Source organism: Cibotium barometz, chromosome 65 (assembly GCF_041138505.1).
Source record: "Cibotium barometz isolate CiBa-2024 chromosome 65, ASM4113850v1, whole genome shotgun sequence".
In the NCBI taxonomy this organism is placed as follows: domain Eukaryota; kingdom Viridiplantae; phylum Streptophyta; class Polypodiopsida; order Cyatheales; family Cibotiaceae; genus Cibotium; species Cibotium barometz.
In genome coordinates, this window is record NC_141110.1 from 13,075,933 (window position 1) to 13,099,672 (window position 23,740).

The 23,740-nt window shown below is 43.9% G+C and overlaps 1 protein-coding gene across 1 annotated transcript in view; it reads left to right on the plus strand.

The window, feature by feature from the left end:
- Nucleotides 1-20,608: 20,608 nt before the first annotated feature.
- LOC147602940 (26S proteasome regulatory subunit 7-like) overlaps nt 20,609-23,740 on the plus strand; it is a 114,184-nt gene continuing 111,052 nt past the window's right edge. The window contains exons 1-2 of the mRNA XM_086797390.1: nt 20,609-20,771; nt 20,889-20,970. Coding sequence (XP_086653516.1) covers nt 20,688-20,771; nt 20,889-20,970 — 166 coding nt within the window. The 5' untranslated portion in view covers nt 20,609-20,687. The remainder of the gene's footprint in view (nt 20,772-20,888; nt 20,971-23,740) is intronic.

The following is a 23,740-nucleotide window of genomic DNA, read 5'->3' on the forward strand; positions in this document are numbered from 1 at the left end:
GCTCAATTTGGACAAATATTGAAGAAATTAGAGCCAAATTACTACTGGTTTTTCTGGTTTTTCCCAAAACAGAGAAAGGGGTTTTTAAAAATTGATATGTACACATGTCAGATGGTGTTGATACTCTACATTGAGGTTGATTAGGTGTCAATGCAAGTTTCCCATACTTGATTGCACCATTACATTGTGATTTGGAGCCGTGGAAGCGCATCAAAACAGGGTATCTCGGACTACGTGAGACATTCATCTTGGATGCATACAGGTTGATTTTTTACATCAAATTTGGAGTTTGTTGGCTACCTTAGAGTATCTGGAACATTCATTGGAGTGTGGTTGAGTTGAGGAAGGCTCATTTATAGATTTGAAGTGTGCGGAAGGTGTATGCATTGAGCAAACATGTCGGACAATCCAGTTCAGATTGTTGGTGAAAAGCTAGATAGGAAGAACTTCCAGGCATGGAAGTACAAGATAAAGAGTTTCTTGAAAGGGAAAGGATTTTGGAATCTCATTACATGTGCTGAGCCAGAGCCTGAGCTACCTCAACAACCTACACAGCAGCAGCTTATTGCTCATAAGCAATGGTCAGAGAGAGCATTCAAAGTGCTGCATTATTTGTCTATATGTATTTCTGATGCTATGCTCATACACATACAGGATGCTGAGAATCCCAAAGATGCATGGGATACTTTGGTCAAGATGTTTGATACAGATACGAGTGCTCGCAAGTCTTAGTTTGATACAGATACGAGTGCTCGCAAGTCTTAGTTTGCGATAGCAGATACATAATGTGAAAAGGAATAAAAGGAGCATACATGATTATGTGCAAGAAATCAAGAAGTTTGCAGATGCATTGGCCACAATAAATGCCCCCATGCCTGATGATGATTTGGTGGATATTACCTTGCGTGCTCTTGGCAAGGAATATAAATCATTTGATACATCTATCTCAGTGAGGAGTACAGGTTTACCCGACTTCGATGAGTTGGTTTCACTCTTGTTGGTTGAGGAAATCAAACTCAGTGATTTATTTTTGGATGCATCTACTAGCCATGATGATGGCAGAAATCAGGCTTTCTACCGCAGAGAGGCTTTAGAGGCAAGGGGAGATTCGCATCATGTGGACGTGGTGGTAATGGTCGTGGATGGCAGGACAGGCCTCCACAATAGAATTTTCAGCCTTCATATGGTGCTCGAGGTGGTCGTGGATATACCCCTCAAAGAGACAGAGGTAACCCCCGTGGTCGAGGACGTTGGCAAGGCCAACAAAATTCTATGCAAGATGTTGAATGCCATTATTGTGGGAAATATGGTCATATGGCAAGAGATTGTTTCCACAAACAGAATGATTTGAGAGGAGGTAGAGCACAACGTGGTGGTCATTATGGTGGAAATTATGCACAACATGGTGGAAACTATGCATCAAGCAGTAATGATGGCACTGCAAATCATTTGTTTGCAATGAAGCATGTTGTGGGTTCTATGACGACAAATGCTGAGAATGATGACACATGGTATATGGACTCAGGAGCATCAAACCATATGACATGTCATGGTGAATGGTTTGAGCATATGAAGCCTATGGATGTAAAAGACTATGTGGAAACAGGTGATGATACCCAGCATGTCATTACACATGTTGGAAGTGTACCATTGGTCATGCATAATGGTCAAACAAAGTCTATGTCTGATGTGTTATACGTGCCTTCTATCACAAAGAGCTTGGCCTCAATTGGTCAAATGGTGGAACAGGGATTACAGGTTCGTTTCAACGAGCATGGATGCTTCGTTGAAGATTTCAAACATGGATGTAGAGTAATTGCTAAAGGCAAGAAAGAAGGCAGGTTGTTTAAGCTGGATGCTAGAATTCCTGAGCTAAAATCAGCCATGTTCTCCAAAAGTAAAAATGTGGTACATGACATTGATATGTGGCATAAGAGGATTGGACATGTCAATATACAGAGATTAAAGAACATGCAAACAAGAGGCATTGTCAATGGATTGCCTAGGTTCAAATATGATGGACATATGCATGTTTGTGAAGCCTGTCAGTTTGGAAAGCAGGCAAGGTTGAGGTTTCCTAGAGAAGGAAATATGAGTAACAGGCCACTTGAGATCGTACATAGTGATGTATGGGTTCCTGCACAAAACTCATCTATCAAAGGCAATCTATACTATGTGACATTTATTGATGACTTCAGCAGGATGACATGGATATACTTTCTGAGAGAGAAGAGTGAAGTGTTGGAAAAGTTCATGGATTTCAAAGCTTTTGTAGAAAAGCAATATGGCTGTTGGATTAAATGTTTGAGGACAGATGGAGGTGGTGAATACACCTCAAAAGCTTTTGAGCATTTCTTGAGGAAGCATGGAATAAGAAGACAGTTGACTTGCAGGTATACACCTCAGCAGAATGGTGTGGCTGAGAGAAAGAATAGAGTTATATGTGAAGTGGCTAGTGTTACCATATTATAGTAGTGATGTGTGTGAACACACTTAGGACCGCCGGGGCACTTTTTCCCTCACTAGGAGGTTTTTTCCCCCGTGCATTGTATATACGCCCATTATCTTCTAGGGCTTGTTATCTTTCATTTTTGGCACTCATAATACACTACTGTGTTGTGCTCAAGCTTCCTCATCTTCTTGAAGTTGTGTGTGCATTCCTGCAACCCTAATTCCAACAATTGGTATCAGAGCAGGCTTCCTCCTCCCGGGCAGCATCACCGGCACCTGCCGCTTCATCTCCTCCGATTGCGACGAGGTTTCACGAGCGTCTGCAGGTTAGTATATGCCGTGGGAGTGCCCGTAGGGCTTGGTCGTTTCAGAATTTTGATCTGAAGTCATTTCGCCCTCCGTTTTTGCATTCCAAGTACTGCGCAGGCAAAATCGTCCTACTGTGCAGATTTTCTGTCAAGATCAAAATCTGCAGGACAGGTGCCCATTCGTTTGTTTTGGGCTGTGCTGCATAGCACAGGTCGATTTTATACAGGTTTACCTCTTACAGACAGCATTTACATCTAGTAGTACAGTCATTGGCCATGGCTGACAACAATGATGTGTTCCGCATGTTGGCTGCTGAGGATAAGTTGGATGGCACCAACTATCCATTGTGGGCATATATGATGCGACATGTATTGGTAGCAAAGGGGTTATGGAACATTGTGCAGGGTATTGATGCACGTCCTACTGTGGCTGGGAATGCTGCAAACACATCAGAAACAGGTACTGTTGATGATGGTGCAGGCACAAGTGCTGTAGCAGCTGTTCGAGAACCACCACTTTCAGCAGAGCAGATTCGTTGGGATGGTAGAGATGCGCAGGCTCATGCCTTGATTGCGCTGTCTGTCAAACGTACCATTATCCCACATATTCGCTCATGCAGGACTTCTAAGGATGCTTGGGATGTACTTGCCACATTGTATCAGGCAAGAAATGAGGCTCGTGTTGCTTACCTCCGAAAACAGTTGGAGAGTGAGCATATGAACGAAGGTGATTCTATGGATAGCTTTTTGACAAAGATCAAGGATTTCAAAGAGCAGCTCATTTCTGCAGATGAAATCCTATCAGACAGTTCACTTGTGCAGACTGTTTTGAATGGTCTACCAGATTCTTATCAGGGTTTTGCTTCCACTCTTCGCTTGATGATGAAAGGCAATCCCAATGCCTTATCATTTGAGGAGTTAGTTTCTGTTTTGCTGCAAGAAGACCAGTCAAGGCAAAACAGGAATATTATGCGTGTCGCAGATCAAGCTTTCGTTGCTAGTCAGAGAAGCGGGAAAGGTAAAGCTGGCTTTTCTTCTAGTAAGCAGAAATCTGCAAATGCTGCGCAACCAAAGAAGGAAGACAAAGATGAGAAGAAGGGTGACAAACAGAAGACATTTTGCAAGTACTGTAAAGGAAATGATCATGTCATCAAAGCGTGTCCTAAGCTGGCTGCGAAAGAGGCTAAGAAGAAAGAGGCTGGTATGGCTGTTGCAGATGCCTCTCCTTCTAACAATGAATCTGCTAATGTTGTGCTAGATACAGAATGGGCATTCAATGCGCAGTGCAGTTATGACCCATCTTTGCATGACACATGTATGTCTGCAGTAGATTCAGATGTATGGTACTTTGACAGTGGTGCCACTAAGCATATCACCTCGCAGCGCAGTTTATTCACTTTCCTTGAGTCTGCTCCCACAGGGAATACTGTCACTTGTGCCAATAACTCCTCTTATCCCGTTGAAGGAGTTGGACAGATTGTGCTGAATGTTGCAAATGGCAACACCTTTACACTTTTTGATGCATTGTATGTGCCAGGGATCAAAAAGAATCTGCTGTCAGTCTCCGCATTTGCCAAAACAGGTTTGGTTGTAAAATTTGTGGATGACAGATGTACTGTTCATGATCTCTCTTGTGGTGACATCATTGTAGCATCTGGTTCACTATGTCGAGGGCTGTATAAGCTCAATATGGATGGCAAATGTGTAGAGGATTCAGCATGTGCTATTATGGATACGCAGGCTATTTCAAATGCAAAACTGTGGCATGCACGTTTTGGTCATCTGAATTTTGCAAGTTTGCTGCGCCTGCAGAAATCTGAAATGGTGTCTTCTTTGCCTAAGCTTGAGGCACCTGTCAAGCATGTTTGTGAGGGCTGCATATTGGGTAAAATGCAGCGTGCTTCCTTTCCCAAAGATGGATCAGTGAGAGCTGAACGCAGATTGCAGCTTGTTCACAGTGATGTTTATGGTCCCATGCAAACTCCATCATTTGGAAACTACCTTTACTTCGTGACTTTCATTGATGATTTTACCAGGCATGCATGGGTATATCCTTTGAAGGCAAAGTCCGAAGTGTTTTTGTGCTTCAAACAGTTTTTGGTTATGGCTGAAAATGTGTCAGAATGTAAGATGGGCACCCTCCGTTCAGATCGAGGGGGGGAGTATATGTCTTCAGAATTTAATGCATTTCTGGCTGAGCGTGGGATAAAACACCAATGTACAGTGCCGTATACGCCACAGCAAAATGGTGTGGCTGAGAGAAAAAACAGGTCTCTCATGGAAATGGCAAGATGTATGGTTAAGAGTCAAAGTCTACCACATGGTTTTTGGCTTGAGGCTGTCATGTGTGCCACTTATGTACTAAACAGGTGTCCCACCAAAGCATTACAGGTTGTCACTCCATATGAGGCTTGGCATAACCGCAAGCCATCTGTTGGCCATTTACGTGTTTTTGGTTGCCTGGCATATGCATTAGTGCCTGTGCAACATCGCAGGAAATTGGATGACAAAGCTGTCAAATGTATTTTTGTTGGATATAGTGCTGAGAGCAAAGGCTATCGTTTGTATCATCCACAGACAAAAGCGCATTTTGGTTAGCCGTGATGTTGTATTTGTGGAAGATGCAGTTCAGCCCTTGGTTTCATGTACTAAGGAGACAGATATCAGCTCACGTGATGTCTATGATACATTGTTGCCTCTTTTCAGTGGTGCACAGTCAAGTGCAATACCTCATGAGGCAGTTTTTCAGCCTATGCAGGTTTTAAATGATGGCACAGATCAGCCTATATCTGATGCAGATGTGCATGATGCACTTGAGGATGAGAGACAAGAGATTGAGGGCTCTAGGAACATGCCTAGATGGCTGGTGCAGACTTTGCGTGACAGCAAATTGGATGCCCCTTTGTCTAGTCGCACTCGTTCTGGCTCTCATGGTGCCTCTTATGCGTCAGATTGTTATGCATTGGCTGTTTCTAGTATGTGCGATGAAAGTGAGCCTGTTTCATTTGATGAGGCACAAAGTTCAGAAAATTGGATGGCTGCTATGCAAGCAGAATACGATGCTATTATGAAGAATGGTACATGGTCTTTATGTGACTTGCCCCCTGGCAAGAAGGCCATTGGCACTAAGTGGGTATACAAATTGAAGCGTAAGCCTGATGGCACAGTGGATCGCCATAAGGCTAGGCTTGTTGCAAAAGGTTATGCTCAAGAGAAGGGCATTGATTTTGATGAGACTTTTGCTCCCACATGTCGTATGACCACTGTTCGTAGCATCTGTGCATTAGCAGCTCATAATGGTTGGAATGTACATCAGCTGGACATAAAGACTGCGTTCTTAAATGGCGATTTGCATGAGGAGGTGTATGTATCGCAGCCTCGTGGTTTTGTTCAAAGAGGGCAGGAAAACAAAATGTGCAGGTTAAAAAAGGCTTTATATGGTTTAAAGCAAGCTCCACGAGCTTGGTATGAAAAAATACATGCATATTTGACTGCACATGGGTTTCAGAATAGTCCAACAGAAAGCACTTTGTATGTTAAACGTGTGGATGGTGTACATCTAATCATTGCTCTCTATGTCGATGACATGCTGCTCACAGGACCAAATGAGAGTCATATTGCTGATTTTAAGGCTGATTTGAATGCCTCTTTTGAGATGTCAGATTTGGGGCATTTGCATCATTATTTGGGGATACAATTTAAGCAGTGTGATGGAGGTATTGCTTTGTGTCAGACAAAGTATATTGAAACATTGTTGCGGAGATTTGGCCTTGAAGACTGCAAGCCTATTGCTACTCCAATGGAGACAGGTTTGAAGTTGAGTCTTCATGATGCTGGAGATCACTTTGATGTCACACTCTATCAGACAGCTGTTGGTTGCCTCATTTATGTATGCATTACGAGGCCAGACATTCAGTTTGCAGTCTCACAGGTGAGCAGATTTATGCATAGCCCAGGCACTAAGCATTGGCAGGCAGTGAAGCGTATCTTTCGCTATTTGAGTGGTACTCGGCATCTTGGGTTGTTTTATCCCAAGGGGGGATCATTGCCGCCAGATTTACATGTTTTTTCAGATTCTGACTGGGCTGGTTGTTATGACACACGCGTGTCCACGAGTGGTTTTTGCTTCATGCTTGGAAGCTCATGCATATCATGGTTGAGCAAGAAGCAGCCTACTGTGGCCACTTCTAGTTGTGAAGCTGAGTACAGGGCAGCTTTCACAGCTACGGTTGAGTGTGTGTGGCTCAGACGCCTTATGGCTGATTTGGGTGTTGGGCAGCCATCTGCCACCACCATCTTCACTGACAGTCAGAGCGCATTGGCAGTTGCGCGGAACCCAGTGTTCCATGCTCGTACGAAGCACATTGAGGTGCACTACCATTATGTCAGGGAGAGACTCTCTGCAGGAGAGATCAGTTTGGCTTATGTGCCAACACAGGATAACCTTGCAGACCTTTTCACAAAGGCTCTGCCTCGTGAGAAGTTCGAAGCTTTTCGCAAAGCTTTGGGCTTACTCCCTTTTGTGGATTCGTCCACATAGCTAGACACTTCCCTATACATGAGTGCTAGCTCTTGTTCACCGCATCACTCCAGGGGGGATTTGTTACCATATTATAGTAGTGATGTGTGTGAACACACTTAGGACCGCCGGGGCACTTTTTCCCTCACTAGGAGGTTTTTTCCCCCGTGCATTGTATATACGCCCATTATCTTCTAGGGCTTGTTATCTTTCATTTTTGGCACTCATAATACACTACTGTGTTGTGCTCAAGCTTCCTCATCTTCTTGAAGTTGTGTGTGCATTCCTGCAACCCTAATTCCAACAGCTAGGGCGATGCTCAATGAAAAGAGCATGCCAGATTACTATTGGGCAGAAGCATGTGCTACTGCAGTGTATATATTGATAGCCATTCATGGAAGCACGCCAAAGATGCAGCTTACAGGTTACAGGCCAGACATTGGACACCTTAAAGTTTTTGGATGCATAGCTTATGTACATGTGCCTGATGAAAGAAGAAGGAAGTTGGATCCTAAGGTAGAGAAATGTGTATTTGTTGAATATGCACAGGATCGAAAGGCATACAAATGTTATAATCCACAAACTAGACAAGTGGTCATCTCACGAGATGTGTTTGATGAGCTTGCTAGTTGGTACAAAGCAAAAGATGAGGGAGTCATTGAGTCACTTGAGGCTAATGTGCCTGTGAACTTGCCACAAGCAAGTTCTAGTTCTACTACTATGTCTGGGCCAGCAAAAGCTGAGAGTAGCAGTGTACATCCATGGTCAGGACGTTTGAGGCATGAGAGTGTGAGCACTGGTGGGGGAGTAGTGCTATGGATAAAGACAAGAAGAAAGTCGAAGGAATTGGAATCACAGGTTATGAGTCATCAGAGAGTTTGGATGAGGAGCTTGGCATACCTGTTTTACGCACACCTGGTGCTAGGCAGGACAGATATGTGCCACCACATGCTAGAGTTACAGGCAAGAAGAAAGTCGAAGGAATTGGAATCACAGGTTATGAGTCATCTAGTTCAGAGAGTTTGGATGAGGAGCTTGGCATACCTGTTTTACGCACACCTGCCTGGTGCTAGGCAGGACAGATATGTGCCACCACATGCTAGAGTTACAGGTGTACAGAGTGACCCGCAGGCATTGCGGAGATCCCAGAGAGTCAGATATCCTGTTGAACAGGTTGACATATAGAGATTTTGCCATGCACTATGCATATATGACATCTATGGTGAAGCATGTGGAACCTACATGCTATACAAAGGCTATTGAAGAGCATGTATGGGAGAAAGCAATGGATGTAGAGATGGACGCATTGGTCCATAATGATACATGGGATTTGGTTGCATTACCAAAGGACAAGAATGTTATTGGATGTAAATGGGTTTACAAAGTGAAGTGCAAATCTGATGGTTCTATTGAAAGACATAAAGCAAGATTGGTAGCAAAGGGTTATGCACAGACCCAAGGTTTGGACTATGATGAAACCTTTAGTCCAGTGGCTAAGATGGGCACAGTGAGAGCAGTCATTGCTATGGCTGCAACTAATGGCTGGGAAATGCATCAGATGGATGTCAAAAATGCATTTCTAAATGGAGATCTACAAGAGGAAGTGTACATGGCACAGCCAGAAGGGTATGTACCCCCAAGATATCCCACTCACGTATGCAGATTGAAAAAGGCATTGTATGGTCTGAAGCAAGCACCTCGTGCTTGGAGTGATAAGATGAGCTGATATCTTATCTCACTTGGTTTTCAGATTTCTACAGCAGATTCTTCACTTTATGTGAAGAAGACACAGCATGGGATTGTTTTACTAGTCATCTATGTGGATGACTTGATTATCACAAGTGATCATGGTGCAGATGTGATGCATGTCAAGAAAGCTTTGAGTGGGCAATTTGACATGAAAGATCTTGGTGAGTTGAGATACTTCCTTGGAATTGAAGTGGTAAAAGATCATGCAGGTACTTGGTTAGTACAGCGTCAATATGCATTGGATATGTTGGCAAAGTATGGCATGAGAGGGTGTAAGCCTATGAGTACACCTTTGGAGCAAAATGTGAAGTTGCGGGCTGATTATGGTGAGGAATTGGATGATCCTTCTATGTACAGGAAGATGGTTGGTAGTCTCATATACATGACTATCACACGCCCGGATTTGAGTTATGCTGTGGGGCTAGTAAGCCAGTTTATGCAGAGTCCCAAAAAACCACATTTGGATGCAGTGAGACACATCATGAGATATGTGAAGACCACTGCACATTATGGTCTACTTTATGAGAGTGGTAAAAGCTTGAACATACATGGCTACACAGATGCTGATTGGGCAGGTAGCGCATATGACAGGAGGTCTACTAGTGGATATGCTTTTACACTTGGAAGTGCCGTGGTGAGTTGGAGTAGCAAGAAGCAACCTACAGTTGCTTTATCCAGTACAGAGGCTGAGTACAGAGGTGTAGCCATTGCTACTTGTGAGGCTATATGGTTAAAGAGTCTCTTGACAGATTTATGTGAGCCTATTGATGGCAAAGTTGTCATTCATTGTGACAACATGAGCAGTATACGGTTGGCAAAGAATCCAGTGTTTCATGCGAGGACCAAACACATAGAGGTCCATTATCACTTTGTCAGAGAAAAGGTGCTGGATGGTACAGTTGATCTTCAGTATGTGAAGACTGATGAGCAGGTGGCAGACATCTTTACGAAGCCACTTAGTAAGGAGAAGTTTGAGTACTTCCGGACTATGTTGGGAGTACATGGGATGAGCTTGAGGGGGAGTGTTGAGAGTCTTGATATCCCAAGCTCATCTACATCTTCATCGGCAGTACATCATGAGCTTGAGAGGGGCTGTTGAGATTCAAGCTCGATGTCAGTGTGAGCCAGCTGTGCTATGTGCTGGCAGATTAGGTAGGAACATGTGTGAGACATAAATGACCGCGTGTCTAGCTGGTCATAGTGTGTGGAGATGTCAGTGTGAGCCACCTGTGCTATGTGCTGGCAGATTAGGCAGGAACATGTGTGAGACATAAATGACCACGTGTCCAGCTGGTCATAGTGTGTGGACATTAGCTAGGGTTAGATGAGTGTGGACACAACTCATAGTGTGTTGTGTGGATTATGGATTAGTGCATTATGCTTTGTGTGAGAGTGGACATGGCTTCCCTCTATGGTTAGGGTTTGCAATATACATTAGGGTTTTCTCCTGTGTGTGTGTCTCCTTCCCCTCTACCGTTCTTTCAACAGGTGGATGAGTTGACATTTATTGCACCTAAAAGTGGGGGAAGTGACCCTTGATTAGTGGGAGGAGGTGGCTCTTTCTTTGCCGACTCATCTACTAGTCCTTCAAGTGGACTAGTAGATGAGTCGGCATTTATTGCACCTAAAAGTGGGGGGAGGTGGCCCTTGATTAGTGGGAGCTTGATTAAGCCTGATTATGAAGCCAAATTAGTGGCTACTTATGATGTATTCTTACCCTATTTAAGAGACTATCGTCTGATGCAATGTATGTGTGTTCATCTCAAATAATTGCCTTGTTATTTTACTACTCCAATTGTTAATTATCATTAATACTCTATTATGCTAAAACCACTCCATAGTTTGCTTCGAAGGTGGATTTCCACAATTCTAATAGGTACCCATTTTTAAGTAGAAGTAACAACATCTAGAGAGGATGGACATTAATACTCATTCTAGAAAAAATGAGAACATCCATCGAATCATGAACACAAGACAATACAAGAAAGAAAACACAACTTATATTGGTTAAAAAATACAAGATGAATAATACGCATTATCTCTTGCAATATAGGCTTATAGATGACTCATCCATTGAGATTTTACATGATAACTTGTTCAAGGATTTGAGAACATTGGAACTCAAACCATATAATAACTCAAACCAAGCATGAACACAAGACAATACAAAAAAGAAAACACAACTTATATTGATTAGAAAATACAAGATGATAACAATCAAGAAGTGACTAATTAAATCAGTCTTCATCTATTTTTGAACCAATACTTACTAATTGATTTGAAAGTATTAAGATGACTATCAAGAGGTGTGGAGGACTTCATTGCCAAAGCCAAAAACTGTTGTTTCAGAAAGATCTTTGAATCCTTCACCTTTGCTCCAAATATTTTATCAAGGCTCTTCCACAGTTCCTTGGTTGATTTGCAAGGTCTACATTGTGTATGAACTCATCCAAAATGTAAGTATTGATGCAAATGGTTTGTTTTGTTGCTTTTCTAACTTTTAAACAATGCAAACAACAATTTCAAATGCTAAAACAATAAAAAATAGCTCTTCTTTTTCTTTTTGCTCCCTCTTTCCTCACAAACTTATCCACAACTTATCCTTTTATCAACCAATCACACGGCTTCAAGGAGCCATAGTAAGGGAAAAGGGGCTTGTAAGAATATGACATGGAGTGCAAATAGAGTAGAAATAGATCGATAGCATGGCGCCAAAAATGTTACAGGCTACACCATCCCTCTCTTAATGCAATGGACAATGCTTACCTCAACACGTCATTGGAGAACTTGCCGGTATCCAAGTTTGTATCTTTGAAGACTCCAAGTTATGCTAGTGGTAGCTAGCTCCACTCCTTTGCATCCTCCTCAAACTGTCATCATGAGGTTGCCTCTTTACACAATGACACTCACTCCTCTCTACTCTTACACTCATAAACACAAGCATAAGAGGAACATACACCAAGAACAAAGCTCTCTCTCCTCTCTCCTCTCTCCTCTCTCTCTCTCTCTCTCTCTCTCTCTCACCATAGACACAAGGGAGCATGGAGATAACACTATACTCAATTAGCACAAAGGGGGATTGTGTCTTACAATATGAGAATGTTATCATTTATACAATTGGCCCTTATTCACACTTGGGTGCCCAAAACTTAATGAAAGATGAACTAAATGATTACAAGATACATAGTTTTGTGGCACTGCCAAACCATTCTTATAGTTACAATGTTTATAATGCCATTTTATTATGCTATCTCTCTTATGTAACAAGAGATGCTAGGTTAACCTCAAAATGGAGTAAGGGCCTCAAAATAGCAGTTGTGGACATCAGTGAGGGAGACCCACCTTTGCTCGAGACTCACTTTCACAACTCCGTAAACATGCCTAGGTTTGTCCTTTAGACTCCTGATTTGATATGTGGTGGCTAGTTTAGTATACGAACTTGATGCTGCCTAATGGGTCATGCAACAAACTAGGATGCTTGAAATAATAATGTGAATCTCCGTGGTCTTGAGGTCTCTCTTGACCTGGTCCATAATCGTTTGTTGTAGACCCATAAAAACCTCATTTATGTGTGAAGGGAGATGAGGGTAACAGAGTTGTAGCAAGGTCCCCTTTTGGTCGAGGGGGTATGTATTACTGTTAGATACCCGTAACACCACTACGGGCGTTACCACGAGAGGGGACAGCCTCTGGGCTCACCACCCAGCCATAGAGGAAGAATGAGGATTGCCCCTCATCCCCCAGGCTATATAGTGTGTGGCCTGCCGTCCACACTAGCCTGGCTGTCTGCCCATGACTCCGCATGGGCGTCCTCTCCCACTGAACCCTGGATGGCCACGTCCTTGGCCATCCAGTCTGCTGCTGCTGTCGGTGTTAACCTATCCAGTACCACCCACACCGAGTCATTCCCTCGACTCGTCTTGGGTAAACCGGTAATGAAATCCATGGAAATGCTTTCCCAGTTCCCTTGAGGAATCTCCAGTGGTGGATGGAGTAGTCCTCCAACCTTAAGACGTTCATGTTTATTGACCTAGCACTTATTGCATTTCAGCACATAAGTCTGGACATCCTTAAACAAAATAGGCCAATAAAACTGTCTTTTTACTAGTGCATAGGTCTTCTGAATCCCGGGATGACCCGCACTTGGACTATCATGACTTTCTTTAAGAATTTGGGCCCGAAAGTCACCAATAATTGATACACATACTCTACCCTTGTAGACTAAGTACCCGTCGTCAATGAAGTAATTAGCAGATTTCTCCCCCCGACGAAGTTTATCACTTCCCTTTGAAGCCGTGGCAGTCAAAGGTGATGAAGGGCCTATGTCAGAGCTCTCCGGCTCCAAACTATACCCAGAAGACACGGCTGGTCTCTCCGGACTAACTCTCGCTTCCCTTCCCGTTGCACCTTCGGCCAGTCTCTCCGGACTAGCAATCCGTGCCAATGAGGGAGGTGGTCGCGTCTACGAAGAAGTGCATACGCATACAGCGCCAGACCTCTGTAAAAGATGGATTGTGCTCACATAAACCACGTAGTGACTCCAAGAAATCATTCTTGAAGACTGTGAAACTAAGTTCATTAATCTGTGGCATGCAACTAAGTGCATCTGCCACCACGTTATACTTACCTTTCTGGTAACGTATCTGAAGGTCAAACTCCTGTAGAATCTCCGCCCACCGAGCTTTTCTACCCTTAAGTTCATTTTGACTTGAAAGCCATTTCAGACTTTCATGGTTCGTCCGGATCTCAAAAGAAGCACCATACAAATAGTGTCTCCACTTTTTCAGTGCATGAACTATCGCTAGTAACTCTCGCTCATAAGCCGAGTAGTTACGCTGCGCACGATCTAACTTTTTACTCTCAAATGCAATTGGGTGTCCCCTTTGCATAAGTACGGCCCCAATGGCCTCATTACTAGCATTTATTTCCAAGACAAACGGCTCATTTGGATCGACAATAGTCAAAACAGGTGCAGTTGCTCTACGGTCACCTTGAGCTTATCAAAGCTCTTTTGTTGGGACTTCCCCCCAACTAATGTTTTTAGTTTTTGACCGTAAACTGGTTAGTCTCAACAACGAGAGTGCGATCTTCGCGTAGTCCTTCACATACTGTCGGTAGAACCCTGACATGCTAAGAAAAATCTGCAGTTCCTCAAGATTCTTCGGCGCTGGCCATTTAAGAATAGCCTCTACTTTTTCTGGCTCCATCCGCGTACCATCGGCGGATATAATATGGCCAAGGTAGTGAATTTCTGTTTCAAAAAATTCACATTTGCTCTTCTTTGCAAATAGTTTGTGCTCTCACAACAACTCGAATACTAGACGCAAATGCTCTATGTGTTCTTTCTGTGTCTTACTGTACACAAGAATATCATCCATGAAAACTACTATGAATTTTCCCAGATATGGACGTAAAATGCTGTCCATCAGCGTCATAAACGTCGCTGGAGCATTGGTTAGCCCAAATGGCATAACCAAAAACTCAAAATGCCCGAAACGGGTCCTAAATGCTGTCTTCGCAACATCTTCTGCTTTAATTCTAACCTGATGATACCCTGATCTCAGGTCTATTTTTGTGAAGTATCTCGATCCATAGAGTTGATCAAACAACTCATCCATGCGTGGCATCGGCGGATACTTGTTCTTAATTGTTATCTGATTAAGAGCCCTATAGTCTATGCACATCCGCATAGATCCGTCTTTCTTCTTTACTAGAAGAATAGGTGATGCCCACGGACTTGAACTAGGCTGAATAAAGCCTTTGTTCAAATATTCCGTTTATTGTTTTTCCACCTCCTGTGCCTCGGAGTGGCTTAATCTATAAGCATGTTTGCTTATAGGTTTTGATCCTGGCATAACTTCGATGCCATGGTTTACTTCTCTCGATGGTGGTAAACCATCTGGCAAATCATCAGGAAAAACATCCTGAAATTTCTCTAATAAATCCATTAAAGTATCTACGTACTTTTTCTTTAATGTCTCTTTCACGGCTGCTGGCTTTGGTGGCCGCCTTTGGGCGTGGTTGTGGTTGGGCCTGGCCATCGTGGCTGGCCACCGACTGCTGGCTTTGGTGGCCGCCTGTGGGTTGGCCGCCCAGGCCGCCCGCTAGGCTAGGCCAGCTGCCCTCTCTCAGGGCTGGCCCCGCCGACGCGTGGCCTGGCTAGGCCTAGTCGTGGCTGGCCGTCGGGTGTGGTGGCTAGCCCCCACATATAGTGGTTTTTGCCCTCTCTGCATAGCATTTTTCAAACAGCAGTTTGCCGTTTTCATGGTCGCCCTCTCTGCAGCCACCAGGTTTTCTCAAGCAAGGCTGGCCGCGGAAGACTGCGGTTCCGACGAGAAGCTGGGCAGCCATAAGGATCAACGGATTATAAGGGATGGAGAAGCTTAGCCTGCCCCCCCCTAACATGATTCGCTTAACAATACGGCTAGCTTGCTCGGGCTCGTCGGAATAATAATCGAGTTCGCCGGCGACCTGGACAAACTCAACTTCCCTAACGAGAACGCACGCTGCTATCATGGCCAGGCATGCGGGGAGAAGGAAGCTCCACATACCCTGGACCGCAATCTGACGGGTCCTCTCCCGGGCAGAACACTCCAGGGCTCTTCCTTTCCCGGAGACCTTGTTATAGGCAAACGCGAGCGGGTATGCCGCGTAACCCAGAAGATCGCGAACACCTTCTGGGACAGCCTTTCTTATGAGCCATAGCGGGGGAGAGGGCTCGCCGCCGCCGCCGCCGCCGCCGCTGCGTGGTCTGGCTAGCCGGGTTGGCCACCAGCAGCAGCAGGCATACTAGCGCCAATTCCCTCCAGCACCAGGCCTCCTCCGTTCTTTCTCTTCGCATCAAGGCTGGCAACATTAGGCAGCCGCTTAGTTTCTTCACAGCCGACCTCATCGACGTCTCTCTTCAGCTATTCTCGCTCTACACCAGATGACCTCTCTCTCTACACCAAAACGAAAACGTTTTTTTTTTTTGCAAACAAGCTTCAAGCAAAAAAAAAACGAAAATGCTTACCTGGCAGATTATCGCTTTGGTGTGTGCGACGGACGGAGAGAGAGAGAGAGAGAGAGAGAGAGAGAGAGAGAGAGAGAGAGAGAGAGAGAGAGAGAGAGAGAGAGAGAGAGAGAATTCTTCCTTTCAGTTCTGGCCGCCTCCCTCCACACAGTCCATTGTGTGGATAAGGATAAGAGTTTTGAATGGTTGAAAACCATTGAGTGGGCTCCGATCCCCCTGTCACGCACGAACCTTAACCCAATCAAAACTCACGCTCTGATACCAGTGTTAGATACCCGTAACACCACTACGGGCGTTACCACGAGAGGGGACGGCGGCCTCTGGCTCACCACCTAGCCATAGAGGAAGAATGAGGATTGCCCCTCATCCCCCAGGCTATATAGTGTGTGGCCTGCCGTCCACACTAGCCTGGCCGCCCATGACTCCGCATGGGCGTCCTCTCCACTTGAACCCCGGATGGCCATGTCCTTGGCCATCCAGTCTGCATCGGTCTCACAGGCGTTACAGCCTACGTGACAATTACAAAAACCAATGAAGATCATGTTGAAATATACAAGTGAATGGGTGTGTGCGGGAACAAGACCTTAGCAAGAGGCTGTAAAAGAGAGTCTATAAATAAGTGAGTAGCAGTGAAAAGGTGAGAGGTATCTATTGCGAGAGAATAAAGGGTAGAATGAGAAGATCTAGGATGTGTGGAGATATTCTGGGAAAAGTGAAGAGGTGGAGAGAATCAAGCAAAAGAGGTGGAGTGAATCAAGGATGAGGTGTCCCCCCAGATGTAGGGGAGGTGGCACAAATCAAGGAACAAATCAGTGGAGCGACAAACTTGTATAAATTGAGGCATTGGCCTAATGAGTAATTTTTTGGTTTTTTAGTATCCATGCCTACATTAAGCTATTAGTTAATTACTCACTAATCTTGTCTTAATCATCATATAATCACTTACTAATGATGTTGATTCTTGCATTTGATCCATCATAGCTCATCACTTTGCTTGCATTTTAACATGGTATCAGAGCCTAGCTTAGGATCCATCCAATTTATGAGCTTATTTATCTTGCTAATCACCCTATTAATTAGGATTAAGAGATAATCAAAATTTTAAACTATTTTTAAAATTTTAAACTATTTTCAACTAAACCCCTGCACCCCCAGCTGGTGGAGGGGCTTGATCTCCCTCTAGCCTCAACATTAGGCAAAGAGGTCTTAGGTACACATAGCCAGCTCATCCACACTCCAGCCCATCATGTCAGATCATAAAATCACCATCGGCTGCTCTTGATTTTCGCTGATTTGCAAGCGCTAGAGTTTTGAAGCAATTTGTAAATCTTATCTCTTACAAATGGAATTGGTCTAATTCCTCTTGGCCCTAGAGGTTTTCAAGGGTTCTCTACATGTTGGTGATGTCAGGTTTGTGAAATTCCTCAAGGAGAAGTGGCATCAAGCTCTGCATCAAATCTGCACAAGTGACTTTAGTAAAACAGAGATTAATCATTCAATGTTTGGTCAAATCTTTTGTTTCTTGGCTTGATCCTCTACTAGACTAACTGCTATTGACGCCTTTGAAAGGATTTGAGCTCATTTGAACTCTAAGGCACTAGATTTGGCCTCCCTGCACACACTGTTTTTTTACACATAAATAGGAGATTATTTCACTAATCAATGCATTAATCATAGTATTTTGGTGCAATTGAGGGTTCAAATTTACCATTGGGTATCTGATACATATTCCTATAACTTCAGATTACAATTCAGAGATGGTTTGATACTCCAATCATTCAGTACAGATTTGTTACCCTCGGCTCTATGTAATTTTTGGTGAATTTATGCTGATAAATCTGTTGTAATCATCATTTAACACCAGATTTGAGTTGTAAAAGGGTAGACACTGCCCTTGAATCATGAATTGGATCAAGATGTAAGACCCCCTTCACATCATCACGAGCATGGCACAAGAAATAGCTAAATTTAATAGGGAGCAGTTTTATACATGGCAAACAAAGTCCATGTATTTGCTCATGAGAGAAAAAATCTGTGGGGGCTAGTTGAGGGAAGAGATGAATACCGAGAGGTGATTGGGGAGAATAAGTGGAAGAGCAGGAATGAGAAAGCATTAGGACTCATTGCACTCACTTTAAATGATGAAATCATTTAAAGCATTAGGACTCATTGCACTCACTTTAAATGATGAAATCATTCACAACATCACAGGGATACAACGGGCCAAAGACGCATGGATGAACTCAATAAATTATTTGGCAGTCAAGGAAAAAATTCAAAGATAAATCTAGTTTCCCTCTTACTTGGTATAGGGTCCAGGTGTGCTAGGATTATTCTCTCCCAGTAGATACCTCTCATCTTTTCACTACTACTCACTCATTTACAAACTCTCTTTTACAGCCTCTTGCTAAGGTCTTGTTCCCACGCACACCCATTCACTTGTATATTTCAACACCTTCCCTCAAGTGAATAATCCTAGCACACCTGGACCCTATACCAAGTTTCCCTCTTACTTGGTAGCCCGTGACCAATGCCTCGAGTCCCTAACTCATAGCCCTTGACACTCTCTCTCTATGTGTCCAAGGCTTACTACAAGTGCCCGTGACCTTGACTAAAGTGCTCACATATACATCTACCATATGGCCTACATCATCGGTGGCTCAGAGGTGGTTTTACTCTGTTGGGACAAGTTACATTAGGTTGTGGGGTTTCTCTTTCTTTTTCTCTCATGTGTCCTGGCTTCCCACACTTGTGGCAAGTGAAGGTCCTTCCTCCTCCCCTGCCTCTTCCTTATCCATGTCCTGGTGAGAATCCTCCTTGGGTGAAGAATGCTTTTTCCTCTCCAGTTGTTGGGTCCACCCCTTTCTTCTCTTTGACCTTGGTCTCTTGCTCTAGTAGAGCTCCTTCTATCTCATGCAGCTTCAATTCAGGTACATTCTTTAAGGTTGCCACAATGTTTTCATATTCTCCTTTGTCCACACTCTTCAGAAGCACTGCTAATGTCTCATCATCCTCTACCTTCTTACCAATGGTGGCTGCCAATTGTTGCTTAATGCTTTTGTATTTGTTCAAGTGTGTGATTAGAGGTTCACTTTCCTTCATATCAAGTTTGTAGAATTAGCCCTTAGCAAGAGGCTATAAAAGAGAGTTTGTAAATGAGTGAGTAGCAGTGAAAAGGTGAGAGGTATCTACTAGGAGAGAATAAAGGGTAGCATGAGAAGATCTAGGATGTGTGGAGATATTCTGGGAAAAGTGAAAAGGTGAAGAGAATCAAGCGTAAAAGAGGTGGAGTGAATCAAGGATGAGGTATCCCCCTAGATGTAGGGGAGGTGGCACAAATCAAGGAACAAATCAGTGGAGCAGATCATGGACAAACTTGTATAAATTGAGGCATTGGCCTAATGAGTAATTTGCTGGTGTTTGAGTATCCATGCCTACATTAAGCTATCAATTAATTGCTCACAATAATCTTGTCTTAATCATCGTCTAATCACTTGTTAATGATGTTGATTCTTGCATTTGATCCACCATAGCTCATCACTTTGCTTAGATTTTAACAGATCCCCTACTAGCATGTGAGCAGGGGTTAGAGACAGAGAGGAGTGCTTCCCATTGTTTGAGGGGGCACATGCTATAGAAGGTGATAGGCCCCCTAGCGCTTGAGGGGTTGGAACTATATCAATGGATAGAGGCCCTCCGTTGTTGGGGAGGGCCAGGTCTTCGGAGGTGGCAGCCTCCCGATTGTTGGAGGGGACAGCCTCTGATTGAACACCAAACATAGCAAAGTCGCTCATGAAGGCCGCATATATGGGAGGGCCTTCCTTTGTTGGAGGGAGTAGATGCAACAGAGGCTCGGTGGGTGGATGTTGCAAAATCCAGGGGAGGCCCCTCTTCGTAAGAGGGGGTAGATTGTGGTGTCACAAGGTAGAGCCCCTTTTTGGTGAAGGGGGCTGGGCATGCAGATTTGATCAAGATTCCCCCTTTCTTGGAGCTAGAGGAAGCACTGCATTTGAGGTGGAGACCACCAAGGGTAACGTGAAATTGGTGACTTTCAAGGTGCTTGTTAGTAGGGTGATCGATCAATTTGAGGCAGATTTGTAGCTTTATGAAAAAATCGTAGAGGTGCTCCATCAGGTGAGGCAACAGAAACAAGTGAGCACCCACGATAACCCATGAGAAAGCTTTGAACCATGTTGGAAATAGTGAAGGGGCTGGGCACTGGTTAGAATGCAGCCACCACGATCTGTATGCACAGAAAGCAACAAGTTGATAATGAAGATCAAGATAGGATTAATGTTGTGAAGTACAAGTTTTTGTGTCCAAAGGGCACCTCTCCTAATATAGGGTGAGTGTTGGTTACAAGGTTGTTGCCTAACGGACAAATGTCCCAGAACGTGTGTGAATGCATGGGTATGCTCTATCTATCTATCTATTAACTGAAGGTTCGAATTTTGAAATTTCTAAAAGAGAAGCTAACACGCTTGGGTATGCTCTATCTATCTATCTATTAACTGAAGGTTCGAATTTTGAAATTTCTAAAAGAGAAGCTAACACGCTTGGGTTCACACCTGGGAAAAAATATATGCCATTCTAGTAGCAAATTAACTCCTTGAGGTTCTCTGCTCAGCAAATTTTGCCTGAAGAAAGAATGGCTCCCGAACCAGAAGACGGGTTGAAGGACAAGAATCCTCCCCCTCTGGACGAGGACGACATCGCGCTCCTCAAAACCTATGTATGTCGTCCCCTGTGTCTGTGCGTACTTTAGCGCGGATTCAGCACAGATTCTTTCGCCGTCTTCTTCTTCTGCTGATTGTTGTTTCTCATGCTTGATTTCTATCTCCTTCGCCAGGGCCTTGGTCCATACGCCACGCCCATCAAGAAAGTAGAGAAGGAAATCAAAGACATGGCGAAGAAGGTTAATGATCTGTGTGGTAAGTGGCTTCTCTCTCTCTCTCTCTCTCTCTCTCTCTCCCCTTCTTTGCGTGCATTTGATCTCCGCTGTGAGATTTGGCCGAACTGCAGAGGCTTTAGAAATCTGGAACTTATAGTTCTTGAAACTTAAGGCAGGGTAGATTAGGGCTTTAAATGTCGGATCTAAAAATATTTTGCTTTGATGTCAAGGTCTAATTTCATTTAGGCTTTTAGTCATTATTATTATTGATTTTGATTGGATTTGATTAATTTGTTTTCTCATTTGTTCATTTTTTGAAAATGTAACTTAGGGTTTTGGGTATTTGATTTGGGTCAAGTATGAGAGTTGACACAAAGGGAGAAGAGGTTAATGTCTGAGCACTTCTTCGATTCTGGGAAATGCCTCTGACTGAAGTAGTAGTGCAAGTTTTCGGAACCGGAGACAGTGCAGTGTGCTGAGTATTTGCTAAGAGTTGGTAAATGCCTTTCATTGAAAGGCGTTATTGATTTGGTCTCAGGGAAATTTCATGGGGAAAAAGCATAGCCAGGTTAGAATTGGACCTTGATGCTGTTTGGCTAGTTCCAAATTTTCCTGGTCCCTGGCACGTCAGCTTACAATCGCCAGTCTTTAGCCTTTTAACCTTGAAGGAGTGTTGAAGGCAATCCACGTTTTTCAATTTCCAGGTGATGTAGCTATTTTGAAAACAGCCGAGACAGCTTTTTTGACGTCGGTAAGTTTGTTGAAGTTGGCTGTGATTAGTGCTCTAGCAGTTTTTAAGTTATGCATGTTTGAGCTGAATATAGTTGCAGATTTGGGGAAAGGAAAGGCAAGCAGTCACATAGAAAACATGGCAGGTCGAGTTACTCCAGAGAAAGGAGTTGTGGTCATAGTTGTCAAAACGTCTAAACATAATGGAAGCGGCAACCTTGAAAGCGAATGAAAACAGAAACTGATCCATGTCATAGGATTGGTCGTATTCCATAGACATACTTACATGCACAAGTAGGATTTTGTGCAAGATTACAACACGATAAGAAGTTATTTGAAGGTGCACAACAATGGCAATGCCATAGTTGGGCTTGGTGCGATGCTCATGATCTCTCTATTGACAACTAGGTAGGACATTATTTTCACAAGTGAATAATGCAGACTTTCCCAACTTGCCAACCAACGCTTCCACCGTTGCTATCAATGGGGTTGGAAAAGGTTTGGTGGCAAGTTGGGATGCAAATGTCTCAACGCAGTTGGCAATGGCTTCTCTTGGGCAAAAACGTGAGAACAGGGTTTGGTTGCCAATTCCAAGTTTTGACAACTATGGTTGTGGTATCTCTTCAAGAAACTTGGACACCCATCCCCTCCCCCCTCTCCTCCACTAGTCGTCACCAGGATCCCTTCCTAGATCCTTGCTTTGGTTATCTCCGTTGAGGAGTTAACACAGCATTCTTGAATTGTAGGTACGGGAAGTAGAGCTTCACATAGGCGGCAGCCTGCGCTGTCGCACTAGAGGAATGGTGGTACGTGGAGCACTAGCGATACCTTGCAGTTCTCAACGTAAGGACAATACTCGCAACTTCTTTGACTCATCTTCACGAGAAGGTGAAATTTAGTAAATATAACGGTAAACTCAATTTCACAACTCTGTGTTCCTGGAGTCATTAGTTTAAAGCCTACTTTGCTGATGGTAGGAAGTCAGACCTAGAGAAGGTGGTATTAGCTAGTTGCTACATCGGGGGGAGGCCATCTCATGGTGGACTCATTGGGCCTAGGGCAATTCCAATTATGGAGTTTCTGCCTATGAGTGGGACCATTTGTCATTGACCTCAAGAAGTGGTTTCTATCGTCTCATTATCTTAAGTGACTCGAGAACGAGTATCGAGGATTGCACTAGAACGTGCTACCTGTCCTCCAATTTGCAAATAAAGTCTCTCATTTGGTTTTACAGTTGTAGAAATCGGATGCGAACAAATGTGGTCAATTCCTCTACGGTTTGGACACGCAAATCTAGTGGGATGTGTGCATGTTTGAACCAGACTTTTGATTGGGCACTTTCGCTTACGCAAAGTGCCAAGTTGAAGTATGACGGAAAACTGAAAACCTCCCAGCCCGGAGTAGCCAAGGCAGCCATTGCCTTTGCCAGGAGTATAAACGAAACGAATTGCTCAAGTCATTTGGCTACATAGGTGGCAAATGAGTCGTCTTGTTTGACAGTGGTAGTACAAAGGACATGGTCATGAAGTAAGCTGCTCGCCGAGCCTGTATTTTGTTGATCTCGGTGGATCAGAAAGTGGAGGGATTTAGCACGGGCATGACAACGAGCATTAAGTTTGAAGCTTGCAGTGCAAAATTGGTCATCCGGGACACATAATTTGTGCGCGATTTCATGGTTGCCTCTTGTAGGTGAGGTGTATACATAATCTTAGGGATCCAGTGGTTTCACAAGTTTACCCGAGACATTGACTGGGACTAGCGCACGGTTCGTATTACCCAAAATGTGTCAAGGGTGCGTGTGTTGTCATCCCCAGATGGACTTTCCCATGCATATTCATGCTTGTATCTGGCTCCATATGAAGCCTTGCATTGGCATATCTTAGCAGAGATTTTTCAACATTTTTTCTATCATTTTTTGGGTATTTTTAAGGCACTTTATAGCACTTTTTGCTACAGCTGGCCGACCAGCATACTGAGGTACTATAAAAGGGCTGCCCTCATATCATCTCATTTTTCAGCTTTTGCAGTGATAGGCAGCATCTACGGGACCTCCCTCATGTTGCTCCACATGATGTACTACC